The sequence below is a fragment of the Dipodomys merriami genome, unplaced genomic scaffold (genome assembly GCF_024711535.1).
Source record: "Dipodomys merriami isolate MVZ:Mamm:240054 unplaced genomic scaffold, mDipMer1.0.p SCAF_2, whole genome shotgun sequence".
Taxonomy (NCBI): domain Eukaryota; kingdom Metazoa; phylum Chordata; class Mammalia; order Rodentia; family Heteromyidae; genus Dipodomys; species Dipodomys merriami.
The window spans coordinates 56,835,704-56,853,219 of NW_027203381.1; the positions used below are offsets into that span (position 1 = coordinate 56,835,704).

The 17,516-nt window shown below is 38.5% G+C and overlaps 1 protein-coding gene across 4 annotated transcripts in view; it reads left to right on the forward strand.

Annotated features, from left to right (window-relative positions):
* Atp11b (ATPase phospholipid transporting 11B (putative)) overlaps positions 1-12,438 on the forward strand; it is a 121,504-nt gene extending 109,066 nt beyond the window's left edge. Inside the window, exon 30 of one of the 4 annotated variants that reach the window (XM_070029657.1) lies at positions 9,180-12,438. In XM_070029657.1, coding sequence (XP_069885758.1) covers positions 9,180-9,333 — 154 coding nt within the window. In that variant the 3' untranslated portion in view covers positions 9,334-12,438. Of the gene's footprint in view, positions 1-2,636; positions 2,951-9,179 lie in introns of those variants that run through there. The other 3 variants (XM_070029660.1, XM_070029658.1, XM_070029659.1) reach the window with 3 other exon arrangements.
* Positions 12,439-17,516: the final 5,078 nt, after the last annotated feature.

A 17,516-nucleotide genomic window follows, 5' to 3' on the forward strand; every position in this document is an offset into this window, starting at 1 on the left:
AGATGTTGCTCAAGCTTTTTCAAGCTTTTCTGGAAATGCTGAAAGACTGGTATAGTCGCTGCTTGTTTTCTGTTTGCACAACTTTGCAAAAGTTTGAGATTCCAGACTTCATTGTGATTGTGCTCATTTAATCATTAATATAAACTTGAACTGCATTGCCGCGGACCGGGTTCTGTCGGGGCGACGGAGGACACCTAAGGGAGGAACCTGGAATAGGTGGGGAGATGGCAAACAGACAACTCACACACAAGAGGAGTGGATGCTGAGTGCTGAGTGCGATTTAATGCAGAGGATAGCAACCTTTTATAACAGAAGTCTCATGAGAAAGGGCAAAAGGTTACACAATCTTGCTGCATGGCTTCTTTCTTGGGTGGTCACCAGCTGGGCACCTGATAGGCATTTGTCTTCGGCTTATCTCTAAGGAATACAATGGGTTTGGGTTTCGATGTTTGTCACCAATTAACCATTACCTATTTTTATAGAGGCCTTAACTTTCCCATAAGATCTTTCCTGTCTCTTCTTTAATAGTAAACTTTAAGGAGACCTAGCAATTCTCTTAGTAAATAGCAGGAAATTCTCTCTCCTAAATAATTATCTCAGCAATTGCCATACATTCTTTCTGTTTTAGCTGAGCCTATAGCTTCTTGTAAATCCCTTACAAATAATTCCTTCTGCTGAAGTGACTTTGTGAAACCCCCAATACTTTTATATTTACTTATAACTTGTCTCCTAGCCTCCATAAGAGGGGTTTCAGGTTAGCACTTAACTCTGGTGAGTTAGTCATATTTTTAAGACACTCATCAGATATTGGAGTCGTCAACACTCTTAAGAGAGAGCTTTGAATAAGGGAACGTTGACAATGAGCAAGTACAAAAAGCAGTAGAAGCAGTAAAAGATTAACAGGCACTCTTATGAGGGAAGAAAGACAGAAACACATCTTTTCCCAGGGGTTTGCCAGCCTTTTTCCAGGAGTAGGCCTCTTAGAAGCCCTATTCTCCGAGGTAGACTTCGGTGAAGTCCCAAAACTTGGAGATAGGTTTCTGTAAAGCCCCATTCTCTGAGGTAGACTTTGGTGAAGTCCCAAAACTCAGAGATAGGTCTCTGAAGCCCCTATCATGGTCTGATAGATGGTTTCCCATGCTAAGCAGACTCTACTGGGGTCGGCGTGGCACTGCATGCAGAGTGAGTCTCTAGGGAACAAAATACTGACTACTGGTGACTTGGGGCCATCTTGAATACCAATTTCTTCCTCTTATGTCCCTGTTTAGGAGAAGTGGGAAACCTAACATGTTAAATAAAAAATGAAATAATCCCAGCAAGAGCACCAGACCCTGACTTTAAGCCCAAGTAATAGCATTTAAAAAACAAAAACAACAGTATTGATTGTTAAATGTTTTTAGTCTCATCAAAAAGGTTACTTTTGGGGCTGGGAAGATGGCTCAGTGGTAGAGTGCTTGCCTTTCATGCATGATGCCCTGGGTTCGATTCCTCAGTACCACATAACAGAAAAAGCCAGAAGTAGCACAGTGGCTCAAGTGATAGAGCACTCACCTTGCGCTGAATTGCTGAGGGACAGCGCCCAGGCCCAGATTTCAGGCCCCATGACTGACCCCCCTTCCCCTCCCCCCCCCACCGCAAAAAGCTACGTTTGTTTGGTGGTCCTGGTAGTGTCATCCTAAAATAGGACAATCTGTTAAAACGTTATCTGGCTACTATTGGTCTTGAGTTACTTTAAATTTACTCTGGCTAGTTTAAGTATATAGCTACAGATTAAATTGCTTACATGCCATATTATTCAGATGGTAGGTAACTTTTCCAGACCAGAAAAGGGTTGTTGGGTTTTTTTTTGTTACTGGCAAATGTCTTTGATATCTTTTTTTTTTTTTCCTTTTTGCTCTTGGGGCCTGAACTCTGGGCCTGGGTGCTGTCCCTGAGCTCTTCAGCAGTCTACCACTTGAGCCACAGCACCACTTCCAGTTTTCTGATGGTTTCCTGCCCAGGCTGGCTTTGAACTGCAATCCTCACATCTCAGCTTCCTGAGTAGCTAGGATTACAGGTGTGAGCCACTGGTGCCCGGCTTTGATATCTTTTAAATAAACTATTTACTACATTGAAGCTAACTAGCCTGAAATCTTTAGTGTAGAATGAATAGCTGAGAAGAAGTTGCCAGTAATATGAACATACTACTATTTTATTCCAAGGCTTTTGGTAAGTGGGAATTTGGGTATTATTTTTTCCTATTATGTCAAAAATATGACCTAGTTGCTTTTCTGTAAAACTGAATCCATACAATTCTTAATAACTTAAACACTCATTAAATTTATTAGATTTTTAAGCATCTCATACTTCATATAGAAGTTGTTTTAATACTAATGAATTCTGAATTTTGGCTAATGTTATATGATGATTAGAACTAACTTTCCCCATTTTTGTATTGTACAAATAGATGAACACTCAGTCCTAATCCAAAGAACCCTAGTTTTTAAAAATGCATCCATCACTGATTATTTTAAAATTCAAATTTCATTTTGGTCCTAAGTTTAAAGTCAGTTTGAGTGGATTTTTTTTTTTCTCTCTCTCTCTCAATTTAAACATAGGTCTTGGTGAGCCAAATTTTTTTCTTATTGTTGCTTTAGATCATGGAGTGCATCGGATCCTTTCTATACCAACGACAGGAGCATCTTGACACTCTCCACAATGGACTCATCTACTTGTTAAAAGGCAGTAGTACTTTGTGGAGATGATTCTCCTCCTTTCTGCAGATTCAGGGTGATAATCCTGAAAGTGGCCACAATAGTTCCAAAATTATCTTGTGACATCTCTGGTGTAGTCCATACTCACTCAGAATTAAAGTGGCAAACAAACAGAAAACATCAATATGAACTGTGCTTCTCTCTCCTTAATTTTAATCTGGACCTATTAAAATATGTGAATAAAGAGTTATTTTCAATCTCTTTGTCTGGGTTGTCCCTTCTGCTTTGGGACTTCTGATAGCATTTCACTCTGTTTCTGAGGTCATTGTATTTTAATACCAACATTAAAAAAAAGATTAGTTATGTGTATTTTTTAGGATTAGCCTGGTTATGAAATCTTCTATCTAAATATGCTTCTGTAAATTATGCTGCAAGTTTGCCTTGAGAACTCTTATTTTTTTATTAGAGTTATATTTAAAGTTTTTCATGGGAAAAGTTAATGTGAATTTTAAGGAATCTTGGTCCTCAGTGACCTTTGTTGTTAATTCATTAATGCTTTATAAATTCACAGAGCAAATTAGGAGAATGCACTTACAACTATTGTTTACTGCAGTATAGTGGTAAATTTATACTGATTCCAAATTTCTCTAAATGTGCTGTGATACAATTAGTAAAGTTAACCATATAAATGCAAAGGGTATATCATACATATAATGTCAGAAATCAACTTCCATTTGCCAAATTTCAAATTGATGGGCTTAACTAGTATTTTTTATGATAGAATGTGAAGAACCTATAATGGATAAATTAGATACCATTATATTATTAATTTAGTGTCTTCATTGGATCCTTTGCATGCTTTTAATATGGCTAATACATGTAGATTTCCTGTTTGTCTCTTTAAAGGTTCTGTTTATAGTTATTTTGTGATAATATTGTAACGGTCAGATATATCAATAAAACACAAGTTTGGACAGTATTTAAATATTGCAAATACTTTTGATTTTACAAATCAAAATATAAGTAATTAAATCAATAAAAAGAGGAATACCTCTTTTGTGCCTCTTTCTGGAATTATAAGTTGCCCACAACTTACAATTTCAGCTTGTAATTGCTCTAGCCTTTTTAGAAACTAGACTTTAGAATCTTGCTATTTTTAGGTTAATGTATGCTATCTAAGACATGGCACTACCCCAGTAAAGTAAATGTTGCCTAGGTCCCTTCATGAGGAATGTTGTCAGAAATGGCTATGAAACGTAAAGGAAGCAGCATAAATTGCTAAATTTTTATTGGCAGAAAATTAACTGTAGCTGTAGGAAATTATGATGCTATGAAGAGTTAAACTCCTAAGTAACTTATTGCATCTCAAATTTCCATCCCAAATTTATCAGGTAGATTCAGTGTTGTTACTTTTCTAAATGTTTGAAGATTCATAAATGAGTATAGGTTTAAAAACATTTTCTTGGCGCTGTATAATGATTAAATACAAGTGCATTTAAAATTGTAAGAAAATGGTTAAATGAAGGTGTTCCCTTGAGAATAGAGTTGCTTTTTGAAGATTCATTATTCAGCTCTCCACTCCTTTCTTGTTTTATGAATGTATGTCTTCTGGACTTGAGCTGTTAAGGAAAGAATGGCAAACCAAGAATTGAGACGTTGCCTTTGTTTGCTAAGTCTTTGTTTACTTGTCTGTTTTAACAGTGCCAGGACATTGTTACCTACTTTAGACTTTATGTGATCATAAATAGCCCTTTGTAACTGTAGCATAGATAGCTTTAGGAAAGTTTTTTATTTTGGAACAGCATGAAAGGGATAATATAATGCACAGTGTTTACACTCACCTGTTCATGCTCAGAAACAACTTATCTAGAAATAGTAGGATACTTCAGAGACCGAAATTTGCTTTCTTTACATAGTCTTACAAAGTATATAACATTCAGTAGGCCTGCATGACCTCTAATGTTTACAGGGCCATCAAGTAAACAGGCTACTCACAAAGGACACTGGAGTCATTGAGTGGTTCGTGGACAACTGTAGCAAAGCAGGAGGTGAGCTGCTCCACCGTGAGCTCTGGTGAGCTTGACTGTAGGAATATTTTGCACTTACCATTTATAGTTAGTTAAGAAGGGTTGGGTTTGGTTTTGGTGGTGCTGAAGGTCAAATTCAGTTTCATGCATGCTAAGCAAGCACTCTATCACTAAGCTACATCTCTAGCTCGTATTTTTTTCTCAAAAATTTTTTTCATAAATAAGGCTAGAGTGTAGCTGAGCGTAGAGCACTTGCTTAGCATGGGTGATGGCCTGCATTGCGTCCTAGCACCCTAAACAGCATCCACTTGTGTACTCATCCTGCCAATTTGTCATTAAAAACAGTATACATTCTAAATGGGGCTTTTCTCCTGTTGATTTAAGAAAGTATCAGTGCATTCTGCAATCTCTCAGTAGTCTTCCAGTGCTAATATTCATATTCTAAAACTACAAAGTAAGTAGTCAGAAAATCTTGCTTTCAAGCTCTTTGGGAAGTACCTAATTTATCTGCCAAACCCAGAGCAAGATGCTAAATGTGTTCATGATAGTTAACAAATGGTCTCAAATCTATTTGCCCCCCCCCCCCCGCTTACCTTTGCCTAGTCTCAAGCCTGTAGACCTGAAGATAGTGACAAGCACTCTGCTCTTCTTCACAGCTGCCATTAGTTTCTAGAGGGGCTTGGGCTCCCTGCTCAGATGGAGCAGTGTTGGCAAAGGAGAACTACAGTTGCTAATTTAGCTTGATATGGGGCTAAAGAGAGGGGAGAGAATTAATGGTCTCATTTCTCAACTTTCTTTTGGGCTTAAAGCTCGGGAATATAATAAAGGCTTTCAGAGCTGACCCAAACCTTGAGTAGGAAACAGCAAATCACCCTCCTAGGAAACGTTTACACATAGCCCTATTCTAGTACCAGAACTTGAGGTTATTTCTTCTGCAGAAGATTGTGGAATTAAACTTCTCTGATAAGCAGAAGTAAAGGCCACTAAAATTTTTACAATTCAACATATGTGACCTTGAAGCCACATACAGGCAGCTCACTCCTGTAATCCTAGCTGCTCAGGGGGCTGAGATCAAGAGGATTGAGGTTTGAAGCCAGCCTGGCAGGAAAGTCTTGTGGGACAGTCTCCAATTAACCACCAAAAAGCAAAGCAAAGCTATGGCTGAAGTGGTAAAGCATTAGCCTTGAGCAAGTAAAGTTCAGGAACACTGCCCAGGCTCTGAGTTCAAGCCCCAGGACCAGCACAAATATATACATGCTACTCTGAAGACATCCTGGTGAATAGGGGAGAGAGAGATGTTCCTTGGTTCCAGGCTTGTTTTCCCTGTAAAAATCAGCTTGGAGTATAATACGAATAAGTGTTAATAAAACTAACCAAAGAATTTTATGTAAATGTTATGTAATTAAATTTTGGCCCCCTTTAGAGGGATGCTTTTATTTGTAACTTAAAATGTGTCATCTATTTTCATAAAAAATATGCTCTTTAATGTGAGTAACTTGAATGATATTCCTACAAAAAAATCACAGTGGTGTTTGTAAAGGTGACATGAATTTTATGAGGAGTGCACAGCTGGAAATACTGTAGCAGTGCAAAGTTTAAAACTTCAGACCTCACACTGTGGCTGTCTAATGTACACCTTTAAAAGTTTTTGACATCAGTAATTGTATCTATTGTATAACCCTCAGTAATTTTTTAAATTTATGAAATTATCTTTACCAAATAAAAGTTTTCCTATGTAATTAATTGTTGCTCTATTTTTTAATGACTTTTACGACTCTGCTTATCATAACCAGCAATACAAACTTGTCTTGTTAAATTTAACTATATCATCTGTACAGTACAGGAATATCATTTAAGGATTTTTTTAATACAGAACTTTTTTGAACACCCAGCTTTTATAAGATAGAAAAATGCACTAACTGTAGAGACAGACATCCCTACTAAAAATAGCATCACTTGTGAAAAGCTAGATGAGAATGCCTATGTATTTGGAAATGCCCACGAGCTAGAAAGTGTGCCTTCAAGGAATGGAACTGATAGGATGTAGGCTTGTAGGGTTCTGTGGCTTACTAGTTGCCAGTTAGAGCACAGACAATTGTTTAATCTTCATTTTTGAAGTTAAACTGATGTCTCTGCCCATGTGTTAGTATTTACAAAGTATGAAATACATGTTATATGGTTTATTTCTCAGATACACAGTTGTGGTCAGGTCAGTTTAAACATGGTGTGTGTAAATTGTGAGACAGTGCCTTTCTGCATAGCCAAGGTGGCTTTGTGCTGTGGCCTCATGCTTTGCCTTAGTCTCCCCAGAGCTGGGATTTCAAGCTGGCCACCATGCCATACTAGGCATCTGTTTTTGTATTTTAAAAAGTATTTAAAGAGCTCTATCTGTTTGGTGGTGCATACCTGTAATCCCATCATACAGTGAGTCTAAAGGAGGAAGATACTGAGTTCAAGGATATCTTGGGCTATACAATGAGACCTTGTCTCTAAATAAATGAACGCTTTAAATCAAAAGATTTCCAGCCTGGGCAGACAAATCTAACACAGAACATCACAAAACGTGCATATTGAAGAATATGCCAAAAAAAAAAATCTTACAGAAGCATTTCACTTGGAAATTTAGTGAACTCAAACAATTTGAAGGCTAGGCACCAGTGGCTCACACCTGTGATGTTAACTACTCAGAAAGTAGGGATCTGAGGATTGCAGTTAGAAGCCAGCCTGAGCAGGAAGGCCCATGAAACTTTTTACCTGCATTTAACCAAAAAGCCTGAAATGGAACTGTGGCTCAAGTGGTTGAGTGCCAGGGACAGCACCCCAGACCTTGAGTTCAAGCCCCAGGACATACACCTAATAAAAGTAAAAGGTTCTCTAGCCATAAAAGAAACAAATCAAAACAACAACAGATGCTGGAGAGGATGTGGCCAAAAGGGAACCCTACTGCAGTGTTGGTGGGAGTGTAAACTTGTTCAACCACTTTGGAAAGTAGTATGGAGGTTCCTCAAAAGACCCCACATAGAGCTCCCCTATGACCCAGCAATCCCACTTTTGGGCATTTACCCAAATGATCACAAACAAGGTCATACTAAGGCAACCAGCACAACTATGTTTATTGCAGCATTATTTACCATAGCTAAGATATGGAACCAACACAGATGCCCCTCAGTAGATGAATGGATCAAGAAAATGTGATATATATATGAATTCTATGCCTCCATCAGAAAGAATGACATCTCCCATGGAAAGACTTGGAAAAAATTGTATTAAGTGAAGTAAGCCAGGCCCAAAAAACACAGGTCCCATGGTTTCCCTTATTTTCAATAACTAGTATATGTCTGAGTCAAGCAGAAAAGGTCAAAAGCTATGAACATATGACCATATAAGATGATGTTAAGTGAAATGAACCCCAAGATAGGGACACAAGTGCTTTTTTCTGCTATTGCTTTTAATGTACTTATAATGTACTACGTGATTTTTTTTTATCCTTTTGTATGTTCTTCCCCCATGGTATTACCCCTGTTTTCACTGTATTTGATTCCTGTGCCCTGCATCTTGTAAATACATTTTTCTAATTTGGGGAGGGGAAGGGAAACAACAAAATGCAGAAATAAGCATACAGGTTGGCTCGTTGTAACAATGAGATGTACAAGACACTATGTTGAAAACAAATGTCACAACTTGGGGGGAGGGAGTTGGGGTGGTGGGGAGAGAAGGGATGGTAGAGGAAAAACAGAGGAGGAGGTAACAAGGCTCAATAGGAAATGTACTCATTACCTTACTCATGTAACTGTAACCCCTCTGGTACAGTATTTTTACAATAAACACTTAAAAAGTTATTGAAGAGGTGACTCAAACAAGACTAGCGTTACCACATGTATATAAACAGCTGTTTGTAAGTGGCTGCATATGTCACTTCATAATCCCAGGCAAGCCAGACACTATGTCAAAAAAGCAAGCAATGCATGTTGGTGGACTCCTGTAAAATGCCAGGTCCTGTAGGGGTAGATTACAATCGGAGGTCAGCCTCATAAGACCCTGGCACACATAAATGAGTAAATAAATAAAAATGGATGTGCACATGCTGCAAGTCGTGGGGTGTTTGTTAGTCTAAGCCGTTCTAACAGATGTGGACGCTAACTAATCGACTTTCAACTCCTGATGGCTGTTAAATTCCTTTTCATATGCCTATTGGTGATTTACCATTTTTTCTGATGTATTTGTTCAGATTGTCTTTTTTTTACTAGGTTCCTTTTATTACCAAAAGGTAAAGAATCCTTTATGTAAGGCTAAGTACTTTATCAGATTATTTATTGTTGCCATTTTTAATGGTCATTTTTTAATAGTCATAAAGTCCCATTTTTTTCTAAGTGCCTTTTTTGCTTCTTAAAACTCCTTGAGAACCCAATGGTCATGAAACCCTTTTCCTGTGTTCTGATAACATTCTTACCTTTTGCAGGCAGGCCTGTGATCCCCTCAGGCTGATGTGTGTGTCTGGAGTGAAGCAGACAGAAGATCTTCCTCTCAGCCCTCTTATAGGGTCATCTGTTTGGAACACAGTTGTTTTTTTATATATAATTTTACTGCTGTTATTAAGGTGTCGTACAGAGTGATTTCATGTCAGGTAATGAATAGAATTATTTTGCTGCCCCCAATATTCCCCTCCTGTCCCTGCCCATTAATTATTGCATAGTTCATTTTCCATATAGTACCAAATGGCACTACTGCATTTATTCACCCATTTTCCCTATGTCCCTGCTTGTCCTACCTTAAAAAGAAAAAGCCAAAAGCAAGTACACCACCAACAAAGACCCATGTTTCCATTTCCTGGAACTCATTTTGATAAACAGTAAATGTTCAGAGGAGTTACTCCTTTGGATTCCTCCACTCCGGGTAGCCTCCTTTACTCTACCTGTGTGAATACCTGGAGTTCAATGTAGGCTGCAGGTTTGAAAGAATTAACTTTATGATGACCTACAGATTTCTAAATTTGCTCATTTGGTCTAATTTCCTTTTTTCCATTGTAGAGTCTCAGATTTTCCCATACACATTGGAAAATAAAAGTTTTAACTTTTTAAATTTTCTAACCCAGAGCCTCACTCCTGCTAAGCAAGCTAATGCTGTATCCCCAGAGGCCTTCTATTATTACCCTGTCACACTGGGCCCGAACTTCTGAACAGTGGTAAACAGACATAGAGAAGTCAGACTTCATTGTGAGTTTTTAGGGGACTTGAACCCATAGCATTTGCTAATAGCATCTTGTGGGTATGGCTCCAAAGAGTGCACTCAGGATGCAGGTTCAATGCTGCACTGCACGTGCCTGATTCACTTTCTCCATCATACCACCACCTTTGCTAAAGATACACCAAAGTTTCACTTACTCTAAGCACATTTTTACCTTGCTTGGGGGAAAGTAGATTTTACAAAATTAAGGGTAAAGAAACACATTATATGGTGATTTAAACTGAAGAAGGCATTGGCAACAGAGCTTCTCCCCAAACTGAGCTGTGGAATGCATGTGCAGGAATTTAAAGTCTTTGTTTTTGAAACTTATTTTTTTTAAGATATTGTGTGTGTGTGTGTGTGAACTCAGGGCTTGGGTGCTGTCCTTGAGGTTTTGTGCTCAAGGCTAGCCACTTGAGCCACAGCTCTGCTTCCAGCTTTTTGCTGCTTAATTGGAGATGAGTCTCATGAACTTTTCTGCCCAGGGCAAGCTTTGAACCTCAATCTCGGCTCTCAGCCCCCTAAGTAGCTAGAATTACAGCATAAGCCTTTGATGCCAGCTTAAAAGATAATTTTTACTACAATTGGTCAAAACTGCATATAGTAAATCAAAAGCTGCATGTAGTACATACAAGGTTGATTTGCTCTGTTAGTTCCATTCTATATTATCTGGGATATTTTACTACTGTATTTTCAAGAATTTGTCATTGCAGTCATCTAGAGTTCATGGTAAAGTTAGATCACATCATCAATTGCTGAAATAGATATGGAGCTATTCAAATTTTCTATTTCTTGTGTCAAATTTGGCAAGTTGCATTTTGCTTTTTTTGTATTGTATGTTTTGTATTGTATTATTTTCTTTCTTTATGGTTTTTCTCCTGTGACCTCCCAGGTGATGTAGTGGTATTCTGATTTCAAAATATTTGGAGTGCCTAACTATTCTATCATTTACTGAATGGTATCTGGTAAAATTTCCAACTAAATTGGGAATTACTTGTCTCATTTTTTTTCATACATTCGGAAACTTATCAGATGTATATTTAGGATTGTTGTATTTTGATAAATTAGCCATTTGTCATTTTGAAATGTCCCTCCTTGTTATGAATGTAACTGCATAACTGCAGTAAATCTCTTACCTTTACTGTTTGCAGCATTTTTTATTTGGGGAGGGGGGGTGGTGCTAGTCCTGGAGCTTGAACTTGGGGCCTGGGCACTGTCCCTGAGCTCTTTTTTTGCTCAAGGCTAGTGCTCTGCCACTTGAGCCAGAGCTCCACTTCTGGCTATTTTTAAGTGGTTAATTGGAGATAAGGGTCTCACAGACTTTCTTGCCTGGGTTGACTTCTGACTGTGATCATCAGATCTTCAGATTACAGGCGTGAGCTACCAGTATCCTGTCGTACTGTGTATCTTTTATGTCCTTTATTTTAAACCTATTCTTCATATTTAAAGCACAGCTCTACAAACAGCATCTAGCAAGGTTTTGCTTTTATCTACACTGTCTTCATTGGGATGTTCAGCCTGACTGAATATGTTTATTGATATGTTTGAATTTAAGCCTTCTACTCTCAGGACTTATCTGTGTATTTTTTCTAAACTATAAATGTAAATATATCCATTTTGGAGGCCAGGGCACCTACCACATGTCACAGGCAGCCTTACATGTGTGCCATGAGAAAGTTCAAAGACTATAAGAAAGTCTATGGGAATTCAAAACTGCATGTCAAAATATAATCCCCAAGATTTTCTCCAAGAAATAAATTTTGTATTTTGTAACTTCATACCAGCTATCGTTACATTTCTGAGATATAGAAGATCAAAAACATTTTTGGAAAGAGAATAAATATAAGACCGGTCATTTTATTTTCAGTGTGCTGATTAGACTACTATTTATTTTGTGAGTGGATTAAGAAATATTCAGGTGTGTAGTGTATGATTAAAAGTGGAATATAGATTTCTTTGGAGTTATTAAATCCATGTCTTTTGCCTAAGTTTAAATGGAAACCTTTTACAAAGCTTAGCTTGTTTTCTGATGCTGTTGACCTGCAAGAGAATATACTTTTGCAAATACAGGTGAATGTTTTGCAATTTATGTATACAAGAAATTTTAGGCATTAAAAGTATTTTATTGATATTCTTTAAAGAAGAAAAAAGCCTCCCATTTTGGGCTGGGAATGTGGTAGAGTGCTTGCATAACGTTCATGAAGCCTTGGGTTCAATTCCTTAGTACCACATAAACAGAAAAGGCCAGAAGTGGCACTGTGACTCAATTGGTAGAGTGCTATCCTTGAGCAAAAGCTCAGGGACAGTTCCCAGGTCGTGAGTTCAAAAAAAAGCCCCCCAAAAAAACAGAAACAGGAACTCCCATTTGCCTTTCCTTTTTTTTTTCCCCTTTCTATTTTTGTTTTGATTTAGAATTTTTTTTAATAGTTATTCTCTTTAGGCATTTTAGGTATGCCTGTTTTTGGTGGCTACACCTAGAACTTGTATCTTCCATACTTTGCTTTTTGGAGGATGCTTTTTGGAGTGTGTGTCCGAGAGAGAGAGAGAGGAGAGAGAGAGAGAGAGAGAGAGAGAGAGAGAGAGAGAGAGTCTCTCCCAGGGCCTAAGTGCTGTCCCTGAGCTTTTTTTTTTTTTTTTGGGGGGGGGTCCAGTCGTGGGGCCTGAACTCTGGGCCTGGGTGCTGTCCCTCAGCTCTTCAGCTCAAGGCTAGCACTCTACAACTTGAGCCACAGCGCCACTTCTGGCTTTTTTTTCTTTTTGCTTATGTGGTGCTGAGGATTTGAACCCAGGGCCTCCCTGAGCTTTATTTGCTTACAGCTACTGATCTACCTCTAGAGCCACAGCTTTACTTCTGGCTTTTTGGTTGCTTAATTGGAAATAGGAGTCTCACTGACTTTTCTGCCCCATCTGGCTTTGAACTGCAATTCTCAGATCTCAGCCTCCTGAGTAGCTAGGATTGCAGGCATGAACCACTAGCACTCAACACTTTGAACCAATCGACCTTTTTATTTTTGTCCCTCTTCCAGTCCTTTGTATTTTCACAATATACTTTATAGGTTATAAAACACATGAGTTTTTTTTGCTTTAAGCACACAATTATTTTAAAGTATTGTGTTTACCTGCATTTGCCATTTCCAACAGACTTCCTCCTTTCCAGCTTCGTACATTTTAAAGGACAAATGTCACAAGACTATTTAGGACTCACAGTGATGGCATAAGAGGAACAATTAAAGATGAGACCCATAGAATGAATTGGCTGGACAGAGAGTTCCAGCACATTGGGCAAAATATTCTACTAGGACTATTAATATAGACATTTTTCATAGAATATGATAGAGTGTACTTTGTGTCCATTTATTAATAAAGACATTATATAAACACTCCTTGCACTAATTAATGTAGAACTACCCTCCAAGGCCATCTAAAATATGTGTACCTCTTTAAGTGGAGCTGTGGCTCAAGTGGTAGAACACCAGCCTTGAGTGAAAAATCTAAAGGACAGTGCCCAGGCCCTGAGTTCAAGGACCAGTACTGGCCCAAGTATTGGGGGGGGGGGGTGGATGTATGTCTCAAATGTTGCCATACTGGACAGGCAAGAATCAAGAATACCAATCATCTTCAAACTTGTTCAAAGATGGAATGAGGATTATTTCCCAATTCATTCTGTGAAGCCAGCTTTAACCTTGATGCCAAAAAAAGAGTCTAAAAAGATAAAAACAAAATCCATGTTTAATTAAAAACCCTCAACAAAATACTAGTAAACTATATTCATCACATTAAAAGGATTATATACCACTGTTAAGTAGAATGAAAGGATAGTTTAAAATACAATACTCAGTTATAAAACACTACATTAACAATGAAGGATAAAAACACATGACTACTCCACTAGTGCTAGTTAGAAAAAAGACTCAGCACCTTTTCATGGCAAAAACACACAACAAATGAGGAGTAGAAAAAAATACCTCATGAAAAATCCATAGCTAATATCAGACAAAATTTTTCCTCTAAAATCAGAAATAGGACAAGTAAAAATACTTTACTTTCACCCCTACTCAATGTAATACTGAAGTGCTAGCCAAAGCAATTAAGAAAGAAAAGGTCAGCCAGGTAAGGATGACATAATCTTAGGTTATAGAAATCCATAAATATTACTATTATACACACACTAGTAGAGCTAATAAGTTAATTAAGCAAAATGGACAACATAATCTCACAAAAATTGCATTTCTATATATTAACAATGAGCAATCCAAATAAAAAAATTAAAGGTCAGAAATGGTCATGCGTGTCTGTAATCCCAGTATTAAGGAGGCTGAAGCAAGAGGATCATGAATTTGAGGCATCAAATTCATCAAATAAACTTTTTAATTCCATTTACAATAGCATCACAAAGGACAAAATACCTATGGATAAATCTTAGCAAGGAGACAAGAATTTAAAAGAAGACACAAAGGAGCAGATCCCTTGTGTGCATAGAGTGGAAGAACAGTAAGATGTCAAAACTACCCAAAGTAATCCATGAATGCAATCTCTATGAAAATTCCAGTAGTATTTATTGCAGAATAGAAAAATCCATCCTAATTTCTTTGTTGCTTTGTATGTCCCTCCCCCACAGTGTAACCCCCGCTTTCACTATATTTGATGTCAGTATAACATGTGGAGGAGATGGGGACAAACAAGTCGTTTAAGGATTCAGGTGGACCTGTTGCAACAATGAGAAGTACAAAATGTCATGTCAAAACCAGCTTTACAATGTCGGTGGGGGGGGGGGGAGGGGGGGTATAGTTGGGTGGGGGGAGGGGGGAGGCGGGGAAGGGAGGTGAAGGGTAAACAAAGGAGGAGGCTGCAATGCTTGGTAAGAAATGTATGCATTATCCTGCCCATGTAATTGTAACCCCTCTGTACAGTATGTTCTCAAATAAAATAAAATAAAATTAAAAAAAAAAGAAAAATCCATCCTAAGATAAATCCATCTGAGGGCCCTTCAAATAATTTGAATAAATTTATTTTTGCAGATAAGTTTGTTTCTCTCAATAGGCAATCTACAGGGCCACTGATGCCACTAGGTACAGATACGAGAAGGGAACTTGATTTCTTGGTCTTAATAAGCACCTTGGCTTGATGCCCTTCCCATGCTTCCTGGGTGTGGGAATCACTGGCCTCAGCCTGGCCAACCAGGAGTTTCTCTGGGCATCGTCTCCCTTCAGTTGGTGGACATACTGCTAAGAATATGCCCTTCGCCTTTGGGTACAGCCTGTGGATCCACGGATGTCAGTCTTGTGAGACTAGTGGTATCTTCTGAGCTACAAGAACAGACCCCACATGCGAATTGAGATTACCTTCTTGGGCACTTGTACATTAATTATACCCTTCCACCTATCCAAGTGCCTGCCCCTTCTGGCAGGCCAAAATGTTTTTTTTTCTGGCACCAAGCTAGTTAATAGTCACAGGCTTGTAAACTATTAACTCATGTCTGAAAGCCTTCCAGATCTGCTGACAAGGTTGGCTTCAGTGATCTCATTCATCTTGTTGGATCCCACCAACCCCCATATTGGCTATCAATCAACCCCCTCCTAGAACTTAAGCCAGTCTGAAACCACAGCCACTGTGCGGACACAGCCAGGTGTCAGCAGCTTGCCTGTAATTCTCTAGCTACTCAGGAGGCTGAGATCTAAGGATTATGCTTCAAAGCCAGCCCAAGCAGAAAAGTCAGTGAGACTTATCTCAATTAGCAACCAAAAGAGCCAGAAGTGGAGCTGTGATTCAAGTGTTAGAATGCCAGCCTTCAGTACAAAAGCTCAGGGACAATGCCCAGTCCCTGAGTGCAAGCCAAAGGACCAGCGCCAAGATAAATAATAAGGGCTGTGAATGTTGCTTAGTAGTAGAGTGCTTGTCTCCCATACATGAAGCCCTAAGCTCGATTCCTCAATACCACATAATCAGAAAAGGCCAGAAGTGGTACTATGGCTCAAGTGGTAGAATGCTAGCCTTGAGCAAAAGAAGCTCCGAGACAGTGCCCAGACCCTCAGTTCAGTTCCCAGGACTGGTAGTATTAGTAGTAGTAATAAGCTCTTGAGTATTCAGCATCCTGATTTCCAAACATATTACAAAGGTTCCATAGTGGAAATAGTGTAACACTAGCATGAAGACAATACACAGAAAAGTCCCAGTAGTAAACCTGGACATATACAATCAAATGGTCTTCACACAGTGACAAGACCATTTAATGGGTTAGCATAGCTGACGAGAAAGCAATGGGAGAACTGGAAATCCACATGTATACCATGTATAAAAATTCATATAACCTCTCCAAGATCTAAGCCCAAAATACCAAACCTTAAAATTCCCAGAAAAAAAACCAAAGGGGAAGATCTTAATGGCACTGCATTTGGCAATGACTTCTTGAATATGACACCAAAGCTTAGGCAATAAAAGCAAAATAGTCAAACCAGCTATATCAAACTTTAAAAGTCTTATAAATCAATAGCCACAGTAAACAGAAGGCAACTAATAGAATGGGAAAATACAAATCTTGTCTGTGAAGGGGCTAATATCAAGAATACATAAAGAATTATAGCAACAATCAAACCAACCCCACTGAAAATGTGCAAAGGATTTGGAATTTTCTACCAAGTTGATGTGGAATTAGCATTAAAATAGAAAATGAAATAAAAAATGCTCAAAATCACTAGCCATCAAAGAAATACAAATGAAAATCACAATGATGCCTACTGTGTGCAAGAGAAGATAAGTGAATTGCAGAGACTGAAATCCTTGGGCAGTGTTGGTAAAATTGTTAAATGGGAATGCCATTGCAGAAACAATACGGCAGTTCCTCAACACATCAAGAACAGAGTGATCATATGACCTAGCAAACCTCATTTCTGGATCTGAAAGAAGAGTTCAAAAAGATACTTGCATACTCAGATTCATAGGAGCATGATCTACCACAGCCCAGAGGTAGGAGTTACCCAAAGATCTAAGCACACACAAGTAAAATGTAGTATAAACATTCATTCTTAAACAGGAAGAAAGTCTTCACACATACTACAATAAGAACAGATCTTGAGGTCATTATGCTAAGTGAAATAAATTGTCACCAAAAAAAAAAACAATGATTAAGCCAGGTGTAGGTGGTTCACACTGGTAATCCTAGCTACTCGGGAGGCTGAGATCTGAGGATCATTGTTCAAAGCCAGCTTGAGCAGGGAAGTCCATGAGACTCTTATCTCCAATAAACCACTCAGAAAACTGGAAGTGGTGCTGTGGCTCAAGTGGTCAAGTCCTTGCCTTGAGCTGAAGAGCTAAGGGACAGTGCACAGGCCCAGAATTCAAGCCCCATGACCGACCAAAAAAAAAAAAAAAAATCAAGACTATCTCAAAAATACCAGAAGATAGCCAGGTGCTGGTGGCTCACCCCTGTAATCCTAGCTACTCAGGAGGTAAGATATGAGGATCATGGGTCAAAGCCAGCCCAGGCAGGAAAGTGGGTGAGACTCTCATCTCCAATGATCCACCACAAAACTAGAAGTAGTACTGTGGCTCAAAATGGTAACATGCTAGCCTTAAG